This window comes from Streptopelia decaocto (assembly GCF_964273445.1).
Source record: "Streptopelia decaocto genome assembly, chromosome: 2".
In the NCBI taxonomy this organism is placed as follows: Eukaryota; Metazoa; Chordata; class Aves; order Columbiformes; family Columbidae; genus Streptopelia; species Streptopelia decaocto.
Window position 1 is genome coordinate 163,741,540 of NC_138655.1, and position 15,139 is coordinate 163,756,678.

Sequence of the window (15,139 nt, forward strand, 5' to 3'; positions counted from 1 at the left end):
AAGGACCAGCGGCGGGGCCGGCCGGAGAAGGGCCGGGCCGGGAGAGCGGCGGCCGGGCCGGGAGTAACGCAGCGCCCGGCGCCGCAGGGCGGAGCGCCCGGCCAGGCCGCGTTGCTGTTGCCATAGCGACAGGGGCCGCTCTAGCTGACCACAGAGCGGCGGCCTCGCGACCCCTGCCGGGCCGCCCGGGTACTTCCGGGAGCCGGGGAGGTTGCTATGGTGACGGAAGCTAGAGGGGGCGTGGCCCTGGGGGCGTGGAGGGACGGGGCCAAGGGAGGCGTTGCTATGGGGACGGTGCGGGAAGGAGAGGGATGGGAGGCGTTGCCATGGGGATGGGGGGGTAAAGGACCCGTTGCCATGGGAACAGAGTGTAGCCTTGGGGACGGGGGAGTCAGGGACCAGTTGCCATGGCAATGGAGGGGTAAAGGACCCATTACCATGGGAACAGAGTGTAGCTTTGGGGATGGGGGGGATCAGAGACCTGTTGCCATGGGGACAGGGTGTTGCTGTGGGTACAGGAGGGGCAGGACATGCTTTGCCATGGGGACAGGAGGCACAGGCAGAGGCATTGCCAGAGGATTGTGCCCCCCCCAGGCCTTTGGGCCATCTGCTGCTCGGGGTGGCTGCACTGGGAGACACCCCGGTGGGACAGTCACCAATGGGGGTAACCCCACGGGTCGGTAACCCCTCCCTGCCTGTGTCCCCCCCTGCCATGCCAGGTGCTCCCAACCCCAGGACATCCAGTGCTGGGACAGCTCCCCCCCGGGACAGTGTCCCCATCCACCAGCACCCAGGGCCAGTCAAACCACCCCAGACCCGGGGGGTTCCCGTCACCCCGTGTCTGTGCTGGGGACTGGCCCCTCTCCACCACCCCAGAGCAGCCCCGGGCTCGGGGAGGGCAGGCGGACGGTGCTGTGACTTCTCCATGACAGATCACCACGATGTGACGGTTTATCCCAACACGACGGATTATCCCAACACGACGGATTATCCCAACACGACGGATTATCCCAACGTGATGGATTAACCTGATGTGACGGATTATCCCGACGTGATGGATTAACCTGATGTGACGGATTATCCTGACGTGACGGTTCTCCCCGCGGAGCCGCAGGTCATTAGGACAGTAATCCTGGCACAGCCAACAGAGGCATGAAGTCTCACGGCAGCTCCCGTGCCAGACTGTTGTGCTCTCCGGTGCTCCTGACGCCTCCTCTGCCGGCGTCCGGCCAGATGTCCCACGGCTCTTCCAGCTCGTGGCTGGGTTCCTCTGGCAGCAAACCCGCAGGGACCCCGGGAGCGATGTGGCCACCAGCAGCCCCGTGGGGAGGCCCTGGGCCTGGGGGCTGCCCGCCAGCCCAGGATAGTGCAGGGCGAGCTCAGGGAAGGAGATGGGATTTAATCACGTGTGGCATGGCTGAGGTTGGTGCTCCCTGGATGGAGGGGGAGAAGAAGGACGAGCTGCTGCCCCCAGCACCCCTCGGTGAGGGGGGTCCCCTCCGAGCTGGACCCAGGTTGACCTGCACAGCCAGGACCAACATGCTGACATGAGCCCATCGCCCTGCCGAGGCACAGGCTGCAGCATCACCCTCCTCCTCCTCCTCCTCCTGCAGGATCTCACCTGCAGACGCTGCTCGGCCGCGGGCTTTGGTTCTGCAGCTCTGATTTAACACCCGGGCTCTGCTCCTGCCAGTGCAGGGGCTCCTCAGCTTTGCCCTGTAATTCTGCCAGGAGGAAAGTGCTGGCTCACAAAGGCCCAACGGCCCAGAGTCCCCTCCCTGGGGACAGCAGGTGTGAGGCATTGTTCAGCGTGTCCCACACGGGCTCTGCGCCCATGGGTGCAGCCACTTGGCAAAGCGCCGTGCCCCTGAGGGATCCAGCCCCACGGAGCATGTCTGGGTGTGCACACGGTGGGGAATTTCCATGAGGAAGGTGGCGGGGAAGGGATGGGCGGTTGGTGGCAGGGAAGGGATGGGCGGTTGGTGGCGGGGAAGGGATGGGCGGTTGGTGGCGGGGAAGGGATGGGCGGTTGGTGGCAGGGAAGGGATGGGCGGTTGGTGGCGGGGAAGGGATGGGCGGTTGGTGGCAGGGAAGGGATGGGCGGTTGATGGTGGGGAAGGGATGGGCGGTTGGTGGCGGGGAAGGGATGGGCGGCTGATGGCGGGGAAGGGATGGGCGGTTGATGGCCGGGAAGGGATGGGCGGTTGGTGGCGGGGAAGGGATGGGCGGTTGGTGGCAGGGAAGGGATGGGCGGTTGATGGCGGGGAAGGGATGGGCGGTTGATGGCGGGGAAGGGATGGGCGGTTGGTGGCGGGGAAGGGATGGGCGGTTGATGGCGGGGAAGGGATGGGCAGTTGATGATGGGGAAGGGATGGGCGGTTGATGGCCGGGAAGGGATGGGCGGTTGATGGCGGGGAAGGGATGGGCGGTTGATGGTGGGGAAGGGATGGGCGGTTGATGGCGGGGAAGGGATGGGCGGTTGGTGGCGGGGAAGGGATGGGCGGTTGGTGGCAGGGAAGGGATGGGCGGTTGGTGGCGGGGAAGGGATGGGCGGTTGATGGCGGGGAAGGGATGGGCGGTTGATGGCAGGGAAGGGATGGGCGGTTGGTGGCGGGGAAGGGATGGGCGGTTGGTGGCGGGGAAGGGATGGGCGGTTGGTGGCGGGGAAGGGATGGGCGGTTGATGGCAGGGAAGGGATGGGCGGTTGGTGGCGGGGAAGGGATGGGCGGTTGGTGGCGGGGAAGGGATGGGCGGTTGGTGGCGGGGAAGGGATGGGCGGTTGATGGCGGGGAAGGGATGGGCGGTTGATGGCAGGGAAGGGATGGGCGGTTGGTGGCGGGGAAGGGATGGGCGGTTGGTGGCGGGGAAGGGATGGGCGGTTGATGGCGGGGAAGGGATGGGCGGTTGATGGCGGGGAAGGGATGGGCGGTTGATGGCAGGGAAGGGATGGGCGGTTGGTGGCAGGGAAGGGATGGGCGGTTGGTGGCAGCCAGCGTCCCCGTCACTTCAGCCAGCCATAAAACCACAATACCACCCGAGCCAGGGTGTCAGTCCCAAAATCGCCCCATGGGAGCAGATGCTGGGGGCTGTTTTTTCTCAGTCACAGCAGCTCCCAGCGAGCACCGAGCGGACGCTGCCTGCAGTTAGCTGGACATTGGCCAGCAAAGGGTGTTTCGCATCCTGGGTTTTGTAGCCCTGGAGCAGGAAATGTCAAAACCACCCAAATATTTACTGTTTCAGGGCACACAGGGTGCAGGGGGTCAGAAACAGCTGCGGCAGCGTCATTCCCTGCGGCTGCTGCGGCCCCGGGGGCTCCTCGGAGCAGCCCTGGGTCACCCCCTGCATGGCCTGTGGGGCCTGGGGAGCAGCGGGGACACTGCGGGGACACCCCACCCAGGGTCTCTGCATGGCTCGGTCCCCGCTCCACCCTGAGCCCTGCCCGTGGGGAGGGGGCTGCCCGGCCCCGGGGGGGACCTGCCGCTGCCCCCCGCCCTGCGACCCCCCCGTGGCCGCGGTCCCGCGTGGGTTTCCCCGGTCGTTATCTCACCTCGGCCCTGGAATTTGATCGCGCCGAGGCCAGAACGACTCTGGCGAGGGGGGGGAAACGACCGGGCGGACACGGGGCCGCTGGGTGTTCATTAACCCGCGGGGAGGCCGGGGTGCGGGAGGTGGAGCGGGGCACCCCCCCCATCACGCCCCTACCGGGGGATGCGCCCCACGCCGGGGGCTGCGGTCACGGTGCGTGGGTTGCGCCCACCCGGTGCGCGCCCGAGGATGAGGGGCGGGGGGGTTGCTCCGGGGCCCCTCCCTGGCCCCCCACGCGTGGGCGGGAGCGCGGCAGCGAGCGGCGGCGGGAGCGCGCAGGTGCGGGGCGGCGGGGCGGGGGACGCAGCCCCGGGGGGCGTGGGAAAGGCGCGCGGGGTCCCGCGGCCGCCGGGGTGCGGCGGGGGGGGGGGACGGGCCCGCCCGCGGCGGCCTTGACCCGGAGCGCGGGCGGGGCGGGGCGGGGGGGTCACCGCCCGGGCGGCGGGGCCGGGCACAGCGCGGCTGCTGCTGCTCGGGCAGGTTCGGAGCGCGGGCAGGTGAGCGGGGCAGGAGGGGCCGGGAGGGGCCGCAAGGGGGGGCCGGACACGGGGGTCCCGGCTCGCCCGCCCCGTGGGTGCCCGGCGCTCGGCTCCTGGTCGGGTCCGGCAGCCGCCCTGGGGGGTGTGGAGCCCCCCCCGCCCCCTCGCACCCTGCGCGGCGGCCGTGGCGGGTGGGTGCTCTGGCGTGCCAGGGCGGCCGTGGCGGGTGGGTGCTCTGTGGTGCCAGGGCAGCCCCGGCTGTTGCGGGGTGCCACCATTTGCCCATCGCTCCCGGCGCCCCACGGCAGCCATGGAGTGGGGGTGCGGGGTGGAAGGGACCATCGCACCCGGAGCAGAGCCTGTCCCCCCCTGCTGCAGTCAGCCTGGGCCCCCCCAGTCCTCTCATATCACAGCACATCCTTACTGGTGCCCCCCAGGCTCGACTGGCAGCAGGGACCCTCAGTGGGGGGCTCTGCCCGTGGCTGGAGCCCAGGCACCCAACAGAGGGTGCTCTGGGGGAGGCCGGTGCTCAGCACCCAGCGGGGCTCATGCTCCCCCAAGATGGGAGAGCTGGCATGGCACGGTGCGGTGCAGTGCCACTCTCACCGGTATGGTGCTGCACAGCTCAGTGGGGTGGCCTCTGCAGCAGCAGCCGCTTGCAGATGCCATTGCCACCCCATGGTGCCCATCCCACATCTTGCGGGGACGCCGGCGTCGTCAGCAGCTGCCAGTGGGGACGGGGGCTGAGCACCAATTCTGCAGCCAAAGGCTGCGGCAGAGCGGGGGGATTGGCTGCTCCCCATGCCAGGGACAGCGGTGGCAGCTGCCGGCAGGGACAGGGCCCCCTGGCCCATCGGTCCCTCTGCCCCCAGGTCCCCCAAGGATGTGGCTGCTCCGGCTCACCTGGGCGCTGGCCACGCTGGGCATCGCAGCTGGCTCCGGCCCCACCGCGCCCCCCCTGGACAAGGCCTCCATCTTTGCCGACCTGTCCCCGGCGGAGCTGCGCGCCGTGCGGACCTTCCTGCTGAGCCGCCCCGAGCTGGGGCTGTCCCCAAGCCGCGGGGAGCCCCTGGCCAAGAACACCCTGTTCCTGGTGGAGCTGCTGCCCCCCAAGAAGCGGCTGGCCCTGCGCTACCTGGACCAGGGCGGCCCCCGGCCCCGGCGCCAGGCTCGGGCCGTCGTCTTCTTCGGGGGGCAGGCGGAGCCCAACGTCACCGAATTCATCGTGGGGCCCCTGCCCCGGCCCAGCTCCTACCGGCCCCTGCGCTTCAAGGGCGGTCGCACCATCCCCTTCGCCTCCCGGCCCATCACCCAGACGGAGTACGAGCTGCTGCACCGCGTGCTACTGGTGGCCCTGGAGCCGCTGCAGCCGCTGCTGCGCGACGCCACCGGCTCTTGGTACCACAACGGCTCCCGGGGCTCCCTGACCTTCTCGGACATCGCGCCGCGGGGGCTGGCGCCCGGCGAGCGCCGCAGCTGGCTGGTGCTGCAGCGCTTCGTGGAGGGCTTCTTCCTGCACCCCGTGGGGCTGGAGGTGCTGGTGGACCACCGCGACCCCGACCCGCGGCGCTGGGCGGTGCAGCAGCTCTGGTACAACGGGCAGTACTTCTCCAGCCCGCGGGAGCTGGCCGAGCGCTACGAGCGGGGCACGCTGGCGCTGGCCCGCCTGCCCGAGCTGCCCGCCCAGCAGCTCTTCTCCAGCTACGAGCCCCGCGGGCGCTTCGCCACCGGCACCCCCACCGACGTGCACGGGGCCAAGGTGTGCGAGCCGCAGGGCCGGCGGTACCGGCTGCGCGGCAACCAGCTGGAGTACGGGGGCTGGAGCCTGGCCTTCCGCCTGCGCTCCTCCGCCGGGCTGCAGCTCTTCGACCTGCGCTTCAACGGGGAGCGCCTGGCCTACGAGGTGAGCGTGCAGGAGGCCATCGCCTTCTACGGGGGCCACACGCCGGCCGCCATGCAGACCAAGTACATGGACGCCGGCTGGGGCATGGGCTCCGTCACCTACGAGCTGGCCCGCGGCATCGACTGCCCCGAGGTGGCCACGTACCTGGACGCCCACCACCTCTACGACGCCGACGGGCCCGTGCGCTTCTCCAGCGCCATCTGCGTCTTCGAGCTGCCCACGGGCGTCCCGCTGCGCCGCCACTTCGACAGTGACTACCAGGGGGGGTTCCACTTCTACGCGGGGCTGGAGGGGCAGGCGCTGGTGCTGCGCACCACCTCCACCGTCTACAACTACGACTACATCTGGGATTTCCTCTTCTACCCCAACGGCGTGATGGAGGCCAAGGTCCACGCCACCGGCTTCATCCACGCCACCTTCTACACGCCGCAGGGCCGGCGCTACGGCAGCCGCGTCCACAGCCACGTCCTGGGCAACCTGCACACCCACCTGGTGCACTACAAGGTGGACCTGGACATCGCAGGTGCCGCCCCCCGCCGCACCCCTGGCCCCGGGTTGGGTGCTGGGGGGTGGGACCGGACCCCACACACAGTTCCAGGGGCTTGGGAGACTCATCCCTGGGGGAGCGTTGCTGTCTGACCCTCTGAAGATGCTCCTCCCCAGGGCGGCATCTCGGTGGGGTCCCAGCCCCGTGCCCGCCATGGGCGGGATGCCGCTGCACCCCGGCCGCGCCGCCGCTCACGGCCTCTCTGCTTGCAGGCACCGGCAACAGCTTCGAGACGATGGACGTGCGCTTTGAGAACATCTCCAACCCCTGGAGCCCGGGCGCCCGTGTGGTGCAGCCCTGGCTGCACCGGCAGCCGCGCCGCAGCGAGCGCCAGGCCGCCTTCCCCTTCGGCACGGCGCTGCCGCGCTACCTGCTCTTCTACAACCCGCACCGGCGCAACCGCTGGGGCCACCCGCGCAGCTACCGCATCCAGCACAGCTCGCACGGCGGGCGGGTGCTGCCGCGCGGCTGGCAGGAGGAGAAGGGCGTCTCCTGGAGCAGGTGGGCTGGGGGGTCCCCATGGCACAGGGATGTGGCTCCTGCCAGCCCCGGTGGCCTCTGGCATCGCCGGCCCCGCTGTCCGTGCTCCGAGCCCTGAGCGCCGCCCGGCCGCCGCGGTCACAGTGCTGGGACATTCCCAGCTGGCACCTCCCGCCCTCCGCTCCCTGTCCCCACCCCGGCAGCCCCTCTGCGGGAACAGCCCATCACAGTCACGGCTGCTGCCATCCCTGGCTGCCGGGGACCCCTGAGAGACCCCCTGTTCCTGCCCTGCCACCCCGGGGCGGGTGGTGGCACCTGCCCAAGGGGCAGCGGGGTCCCAGCTGTCACCCCCCCAGCTGAGGGGGATCCGGGCCCCCTGTCCTGGCACAGAGGGGACGCGGCCGGTGGCCTCAGCACTGCAGGTGCCACACTGAGCCCCCTGGAGCTGGGAGCTCTGGGACCCTCATCGGGTCCCCCCAGCCCCGGGTCCCCCCTGCGCAGGCGAGCAGCGGGCGGCACAGCCCGGGGAGCGCCCGCGGGGGTGGGACATGGGTCCTGTCCCCACCCCAGCACCCGCACACGGGGGGCTGCGCCCTACCTCGGCGATGGGCCCGATCCTGCCGCTGCCCCGCAGGTACCACCTGGCCGTGACGCGGCACCACGAGAACGAGCGCAGCAGCAGCAGCATCTACGGCCAGAACAACCCCTGGGAGCCGCTTGTCAGCTTCGAGGGCTTCATCCACGACAACGAGACCATCGAGGACCAGGTGACAGCACAGGGACACGGGGCAGCGGCGGTGGCAGCGTGGGCACCATGGCCGGGGTCGGCTGTGCCCCGTGCCCCACCGACGGCCGCTGTCCCCTCTGTGCAGGACCTGGTGGCCTGGGTGACCGTCGGGTTCCTGCACGTCCCGCACGCTGAGGACATCCCCAACACGGCCACCCCCGGCAACGCCGTCGGCTTCTTCCTGCGCCCCTTCAACTTCTTCGACGAGGACCCCTCGGTGGCCTCGCGCAGCCCCGTCATCGTGCGCCCGCTGGACCCCCCCACCTTCTCCCAGCTGCAGATCCAGCGCTGGACCCCCGCCAGCCCCGGCCCCTGCGTGGCGCCGGGGCCCTTCACCTACAATGGCACCTACTGGCAGGAGTGACCGTCCCGGCACTGCCGGCACCCAGGGCACCCTGTGCCGCGCAGGCCGGGGGCGGCCGCGGGGACACCGAGGCGCGGGCCGTGTCCCGTCACAGGCTCGGTAAAGGCGATGCCACCTCCTCCGGCCACACGTCTGCCCGGGCCGTGCGGCAGCCCTGGCACCACCGCGGGCAGCGGCACGGGGAGCACCTGCGCCGTCCAGCGGCTGTTGCAATATTTAATTACACCACCGGTCAAGGCTGCTGCCCCCCCAGAGCCCGTCCTTGGCCTTCGCACCCCGCCTGGGGTCGGTTCCCCCCGCCGGGGTCCTGTTCCCCCCCCCAGCACCGTCCGCGGTGGCACCGCTCGGCCGTGGCCCCGTCCCGCAGCGCAGCCGCACACAGAGCCGGGGTGTCAGTCCGGTTTATTGGGGGGGCACCTACCGCGGAAGGCGACATGCAGGGCTGTGCGAGACGGCAGGTCCGGCACACGCGGCGCCCGGCTACAGGACGACAGCACGAACACGGCACACGCTACCAGGAGCCAGCGGGGGGTGGGCAGCAGCCCCCAGCCCTGCCCGCGCCCCCTCCCCACCGGGGCGTCCCCCTCCCTGTGCGTGGGGTGGCTGGGACGGCGCTGGGGGCTGCGCCCCCTGCCCTGTGCCACCAGCTGTGCGGGGGGAGCGGCCGGGGGGTCCCAGCTGGGGGCGACTGGGGGGAACTGGGGGGCTCAGGCAGCTGGCGGGGGGGGCAGTCAGGGACATGGGGAGGGGCCACCCCCTGACACACGGCGCTGCCCCAGGGACACACACACGTCCTGGGCTGGCAGGGCCACCGCAGCCAGGACAAGGATGGGGACACAGCTGGGGTGCCGCACACTCGCCCCATGCTGCGGCACACGCAGACACACGCGGGCACGCGTGGGCACACGCGGGCACACACGTGCAGATGTGTGCCACGGCGGCGGGAAGCGCGGCGGGGGGAACGTACACACACACGCACACATGGACACACGGGCACAGTCTGTCTGTCTGTCTGTCCCCAGAGAGCAGGATGGGTGTCCCCACACAGCAAGAGCCCCCCCGAGAGACACACAGCGTCCCGGGGTGCTGGACACGAGTACACACACACACACACACACACACGTGCGCAGACACACGTGTGCACACACAGGGCGGCAGCAGCCCCACGGCACACGAAACACGGCTGACACACGCACCCCCACGCGTGTGCACCCTCAGCCCCCGCCCCCCGGCCCGGGGGTCCGCCAGGGGAGGGGCTGCGGGGCCGCGTCCCCGGCGCTGCGGGAGGAGGACGAGGAGGAAGAGCAGCACAGCCCGCGGTCCCGCCAGCCCCGGGCGCGGGCGGCCTGGCCCCCGGTTAGGCCAGCTAACGTGGGGGTGCCGGGGGTCCCGCCGCCCCCCCGCGGGCTCCGCTGGCGGGAGGGTCTGTCCGTGGGGGCGGCGGCGGATTGTCCTGGGACGGGGGTCCCGCGGCTCGGGGGTCCCGGCCCGGCCCGGCCCATTAACTGCCGGGGTCGGAGCAGTGTCTGTGCAGGGGCTGCGTCCCCGGGGGGGGCGACAGCTGTCCGGGCAGCGACCGCCGCCGCGCCACCGCCACCGGCTCCAGCAGCAGCACCACGTCCGGCGGGGGGGCGGCGCGGGGCTCCGGCGGCTCCAGCGGCGCCGGGAAGCTGGGGACCTGCGGGAGGGGACAGCGGCTCAGCGCGGGGACCGCGCGACGGGTCACCCCCGCGCTGCGGCTTGGGGCTGGGGACAGGGCGATGGGGCACGGGGGGCTGCCCCACACCCGGGGCGCTCGGGGTGACCCCAACCCACCGTGGGGCTGGGGAGAGGGCGATGGGGCACGGGGGGCTGCCCAAACCTGGGGGCTCGGGGTGACCCTAACCCACAGTGGGGCTGGGGACAGGGCGATGGGGCACGGGGGGCTGCCCCAAACCTGGGGGGCTCAGGAGTGACCCCATCCTGCAGTAGGGCTGGAGGATGGGGTGACGGGGCAGGGGAGGGGGCTGCCCCAAGTTTAGGGGGCTCAGGAGTGACCCCAACACACAGTGGGGCTGCGGGACAGGGCGATGGGGCATCGGGGGGGGCTGTGCCAAACCTGGGGGGCTCAGAGGTAACCCCATCCTGCAGTGAGTCTGGGGGCCAGGGTGATGGGGTATGTGGAGGGCAGCTCCAAACCTGGGGGGCTCAGGAGTAACCCCAACCCGCAGTGGGGCCAGAGAATGGGTCAGTGGGGCAGGGGAGGGGGCTGCCCCAAATCTGGGGCTCTCAGAGGTAACCCCCAACCCACACTGGGGTAACAGATGGGCTGCCGTAAATTTGGGAGGCTCAGGAGTGACCCCAACGCAGAGTGGGGCTGGGGGAAGGCGCTGCCCCAAGTTTGGGGGCTGAGGGGTGACCTCAGTCCGCAATGGCATTGAAGGTTGGGGTGACAGGCTGCCCCAAACCTGGGGGGCTCAGGAGTGACCCCATCCCGCAGTAGGGTGGAAGACGGGGATACGGGCCGCCCCAAACTTAGGGGGCAATGGTCTGGGGGTGCGACTGTGCTCACCTGAGAGAGCGGCTGGATGGGGGTGATGGGGAGGACGGGCTGCAGCGGACACGGGGGGCCGGGGGGCTGGTGGGGGGACGACACGGTGCTGTAGGCGGGGGGCACCAGCGCGGCCTGACGCTGCAGCAGCTGCATGATGGAGCTGATGTCCGCGGCCATGCGGGTCTCCAGCCTGGGGGCGAACGTGTGTTGGGGTGCGCACAAGATGCTGCACAATGTGGGGCAGCACCACCCCATGGGAGCCCCCCAATCGCCCCTTTGGGGCGATTGGGGGGCTCCCATGGGGTGGTGCTGCCCCTAAATCCCCCCGCCACGTACCTGTTGAGCTGCTTCTGGAGCAGATCGAGGCGCGTTTCTACCTCGGAGCGTTGCCGGCGGCTCATGGTGGGCAGCGGGATGCTGAGGGCGGCGTGAGCCGGGATGGTGCAGCGCGGTAGCTCCTGGTACTGCCGCCCCCGGCTCTCCCCCCAGAAGCTGAAGATGTTGGAGACCCCCGAAAAGGCTCCTGGAAGGGTTGGGGGGTTGTCAGGGTCGCCCAGAAGGTACAGAGTGGGATGCAAAGGGGACCCCCGGACACAGAGTGGGGATGGAAAGGGGACCCCCTGGACACAGAATGGGGATGGAAAGGGGACCCCCCCAAATAAAGGTGGGGATGTAAAGGGGACGCCCCCAAACACAGCGTGGGGATGTAAAGGGGACCCCCCCAAACACAGTGTGGGGATGCAAGGGGACCCCCCCAAATAAAGTGTGGGGATGTAAAGGGGACCCCCCCCAAACACAGAGTGGGGATGGAAAGGGGACCCCTGGACACAGCGTGGGAATGGAAAGGGGACCCCCCAAACACAGCGTGGGGATGTGAAGGGGACCCCGCAGACATGGCGTGGGAATGTAAAGGGGACCCCCCAAACACAGCATGGGGATGCAAGGGGACCCCCCCAGATAAAGTGTGGGGATGCAAAGGGGAACCCAGGACACAGCTTGGGGATGTAAAGGGGAACCCCCAAACACAGTGTGGGGATGTAAAGGGGACCCCCCCCCAAACACAGAGTGGGGATGCAAAGGGGACCCCACGACACAGCGTCGGGATGTAAAGGGGACCCCCCAAACACAGCGTGGGATGTAAAGGTGGCCCTTGGACGCAGCGTGGGGATGTAAAGGGGACCCCCCAAACACAGTGTGGGGATGCAAAAGGGACCCCCCGGACACAGTGTGGGGATGGAAAGGGGACCCCCCAAACACAGCGTGGGGATGTGAAGGGGACCCCGCAGACATGGCGTGGGAATGTAAAGGGGACCCCCCAAACACAGCATGGGGATGCAAGGGGACCCCCCCAGATAAAGTGTGGGGATGCAAAGGGGAACCCAGGACACAGCTTGGGGATGTAAAGGGGAACCCCCAAACACAGTGTGGGGATGTAAAGGGGACCCCCCCCCAAACACAGAGTGGGGATGCAAAGGGGACCCCACGACACAGCGTCGGGATGTAAAGGGGACCCCCCAAACACAGCGTGGGATGTAAAGGTGGCCCTTGGACGCAGCGTGGGGATGTAAAGGGGACCCCCCAAACACAGAGTGGGGATGTAAAGGGGACCCCTCCAAACACAGTGTGGGGATGCAAAAGGGACCCCCCGGACACAGTGTGGGGATGGAAAGGGGACCCCCCAAACACAGCGTGGGGATGTGAAGGGGACCCCGCAGACATGGCGTGGGAATGTAAAGGGGACCCCCCAAACACAGCGTGGGGATGCAAAGGGGACCCCTGGACACAGCGTGGGGATGGAAAGGGGACCCCCCCAAACACAGAGTGGGGATGGAAAGGGGACCCCCCAAACACAGTGTGGGGATGCAAGGGGACCCGAGGACGCAGAGTGGGGATGTAAAGGGGACCCCCCCAAACACAGAGTGGGGATGGAAAGGGGACCCCCGGACACAGCGTGGGGATGGAAAGGGGACCCCTCCAAACACAGAGTGGGGATGTAAAGGGGACCCCCAAAATACAGTGTGGGGATGTGAAGGGGACCCTGCAGACATGGTGTGGGGATGTAAAGGGGACCCCCAAACACAGTGTGGGGATGTAATGGGGACCCCCCCAAACACAGTGTGGGGATGTAAAGGGGAACACCCAAACACAGAGTGGGGATGCAAAGGGGACTCCCCCAAACACAGTGTGGGGATGTAATGGGGACCTCCCCAAACACAGCGTGGGGATGCAAAGGGAATCCCCCCAAACACAGTGTGGGGATGTAAAGGGGACCCCCCCAAACACAGCGTGGGGATGCAAGGGGACCCCCCAAACGCAGAGTGGGGATGTAATGGGGACCCCCCCAAACACAGCGTGGGGATGCAAAGGGAATCCCCCCAAACACAGTGTGGGGATGTAAAGGGGACCCCCCCAAACACAGCGTGGGGATGCAAGGGGACCCCCCAAACGCAGAGTGGGGATGTAAAGGTGCAGGGGATGGGATGAGGGTTTGGGGCAGGTGGAGTGACTGCAATGGGAGTTCAAAGCCACTTGGGGGTCTGTAGAACCCTGAGCAGAAAGAGGGGACCCCCGGCCAGCCTGAGACCCCTTGGGCTCCTGGAAGGGTTGGGGGGGGTATCAGTGTCTCCCAGCAGGCACAGAGCGTGGATGCAAGGGGGACCCCCAGACACAGTGTGGGGATGCAAAGGGGACTCCCCCAAACACAGAGTGGGGATGCAAAGGGAAACCCTGGACACAGCGTGGGGATGTAAAGGTGCAGGGGATTGGGGCACGTGGAGCGACTGCAGTGGGGTTTGGGAGCCACCTGGGGGTTTGCAGAACCCTGAGCAGAAAGAGGGGACCCCCGGCCAGCCCCCCGTCCCCGTTCCCACCTGAGAGGGGGTTGCACATGTCGCTGCCCTTGCGCTCCTCAGCCTCGGGGGCCGCAGGCGCGTCGGTGCCGGCGCGGGCGCTGCGGAACGGGGACAGCACGGCAGCGCCCGGCGCGGGGGGCTCGTCCTCGTCGCTGGATGGGGAGCTGGAGGGGGAGCTGGAGTGACAGGGCTCCCACTCGGCCGGCCCGCGCGGGGCCCCGGGCGCCTGGCAGCTCCGGCCCGGCCGCAGCACCTTCTGCCCGCTGCGCAGCTCCCCGGCGTTGGCGGCGTCTGCGGGGGACAGCGGGGTCACCGCGGCCCCTCGGGGCCCGGTCACCCCCCCGACCCCCCGCTCTCACCTTTCTCCGTGCGCCGGCGGAACGAGAGCTTGCGCTTGCGCAGCCGGTTGAAGCCGCTGTCCAGCTCATCGCTGCCCGGGGAGCCGGGGATCATGTTGGTCTGCGGGGAAGGGGGTGAGATTGGAGACCCCCCCGCCCTGTGCTGGCAGGGACTGCGGCAGTGGGGAGCTGCTGGGGGGATGCTGGGGGATGATGCTGGGGGTGATGCTGGGGGTGATGCTGGGGTGATGATGGGGAGCTGCTGGGGGTGATTCTGGCAGTGATGCTGGGGTGATGCTGGGGTGATGCTGGGGTGATGTTGGGGTGATGTTGGGGGTGATGCTGGGGTGATGTTGGGGTGATGCTGGGGTGATGCTGGGGGGTGATGCTGGGGGGTGATGCTGGGGTGATGTTGGGGTGATGCTGGGGGTGATGCTGGGGGTGATGCTGGGGGGTGATGCTGGGGGGTGATGCTGGGGTGATGCTGGGGGGTAATGCTGGGGGATGATGCTGGGGGTGATGCTGGGGTGATGCTGGGGGGTGATGCTGGGGTGATGCTGGGGTGATGCTGGGGGGTAATGCTGGGGGATGATGCTGGGGGTGATGCTGGGGGTGATGCTGGGGGTGATGCTGGGGGGTGATGCTGGGGTGATGCTGGGGGTGATGCTGGGGGTGATGCTGGGGGGTGATGCTGGGGTGATGCTGGGGTGATGCTGGGGGGTGATGCTGGGGGGTGATGCTGGGGTGATGTTGGGGTGATGCTGGGGTGATGCTGGAGGTGATGCTGGAGTGATGCTGGGGGTGATGCTGGGGGGTGATGCTGGGGGTGATGTTGGGGTGATGCTGGGGGGTGATGCTGGGGGGTGATGCTGGGGTGATGCTGGGGTGACGCTGGGCACTTTCAGTCCGGTGCCCCCCACCAGCCAGGTGATGCTGGGGGCATCCTGGGGTGACTGTCCCCCATCCCTGAGCATCCCCCATGCCAGGTCCCCCACCTGCTCAGGACCCCCCATGCTCAGTAGGATGGTGCCTTCCCGCAGCCAGCGATCATAGAACCATTCAGGTTGGAACAGCCCCTCAAGCTCATGGAGTCCAACCATAACCCATCCCAGCACCGCCCCACGTCCTGAGAACCTCATGTCCGTCTGTCCGGCCCTCCAGGGCTGGTGACTCCAGCACTGCCCTGGGCAGCCTGTTCCAATGCCCCACAGCCCTTTGGGGAAGAAATTGTTCCCAGATCCAACCTCAACCTTCCCTGGGCAACCTGAGGC

The 15,139-nt window shown here is 69.1% G+C and overlaps 2 protein-coding genes and 1 long non-coding RNA gene across 5 annotated transcripts in view; 1 reads left to right on the plus strand and 2 right to left on the minus strand.

Moving 5' to 3' along the window:
* Positions 1 to 1,129: 1,129 nt before the first annotated feature.
* On the minus strand, positions 1,130 to 3,638 carry LOC309436014. The gene is made up of 3 exons (XR_014183265.1): positions 3,548 to 3,638; positions 1,622 to 1,778; positions 1,130 to 1,520 (listed from the first exon to the last, which is right to left on the minus strand). It is a non-coding gene; the product is annotated as an uncharacterized lncRNA (long non-coding RNA).
* Positions 3,639 to 3,762: 124 nt separating this feature from the next.
* Positions 3,763 to 8,399, plus strand: AOC1 (amine oxidase copper containing 1). Of its 2 annotated transcripts, none has more exons than XM_082045874.1 (5): positions 3,763 to 3,864; positions 4,937 to 6,490; positions 6,727 to 7,015; positions 7,629 to 7,761; positions 7,867 to 8,399. In XM_082045874.1, the coding sequence occupies exons 2-5, from the start codon at positions 4,948 to 4,950 to the stop codon at positions 8,143 to 8,145; spliced, it is 2,244 nt and encodes a 747-aa protein (XP_081902000.1). In that variant the 5' UTR covers positions 3,763 to 3,864; positions 4,937 to 4,947; the 3' UTR covers positions 8,146 to 8,399. The 2 variants fall into 2 exon arrangements, with proteins under 2 accessions (XP_081902000.1, XP_081901999.1); XM_082045873.1 differs by lacking the exon at positions 3,763 to 3,864 and adding an exon at positions 4,016 to 4,082.
* A 147-nt stretch (positions 8,400 to 8,546) lies between these two features.
* The window catches only part of KCNH2 (potassium voltage-gated channel subfamily H member 2), a gene marked incomplete at its 5' end in the record, with an annotated part of 28,387 nt that continues 21,794 nt past the window's right edge, over positions 8,547 to 15,139 (minus strand). For both annotated transcript variants that reach the window (XM_082044499.1, XM_082044498.1), the window contains 5 exons: positions 8,547 to 9,823; positions 10,697 to 10,868; positions 11,015 to 11,201; positions 13,549 to 13,821; positions 13,890 to 13,989. In XM_082044499.1, the coding sequence (XP_081900625.1) occupies positions 9,647 to 9,823; positions 10,697 to 10,868; positions 11,015 to 11,201; positions 13,549 to 13,821; positions 13,890 to 13,989 (909 nt within the window). In that variant the 3' untranslated portion in view covers positions 8,547 to 9,646. The remainder of the gene's footprint in view (positions 9,824 to 10,696; positions 10,869 to 11,014; positions 11,202 to 13,548; positions 13,822 to 13,889; positions 13,990 to 15,139) is intronic.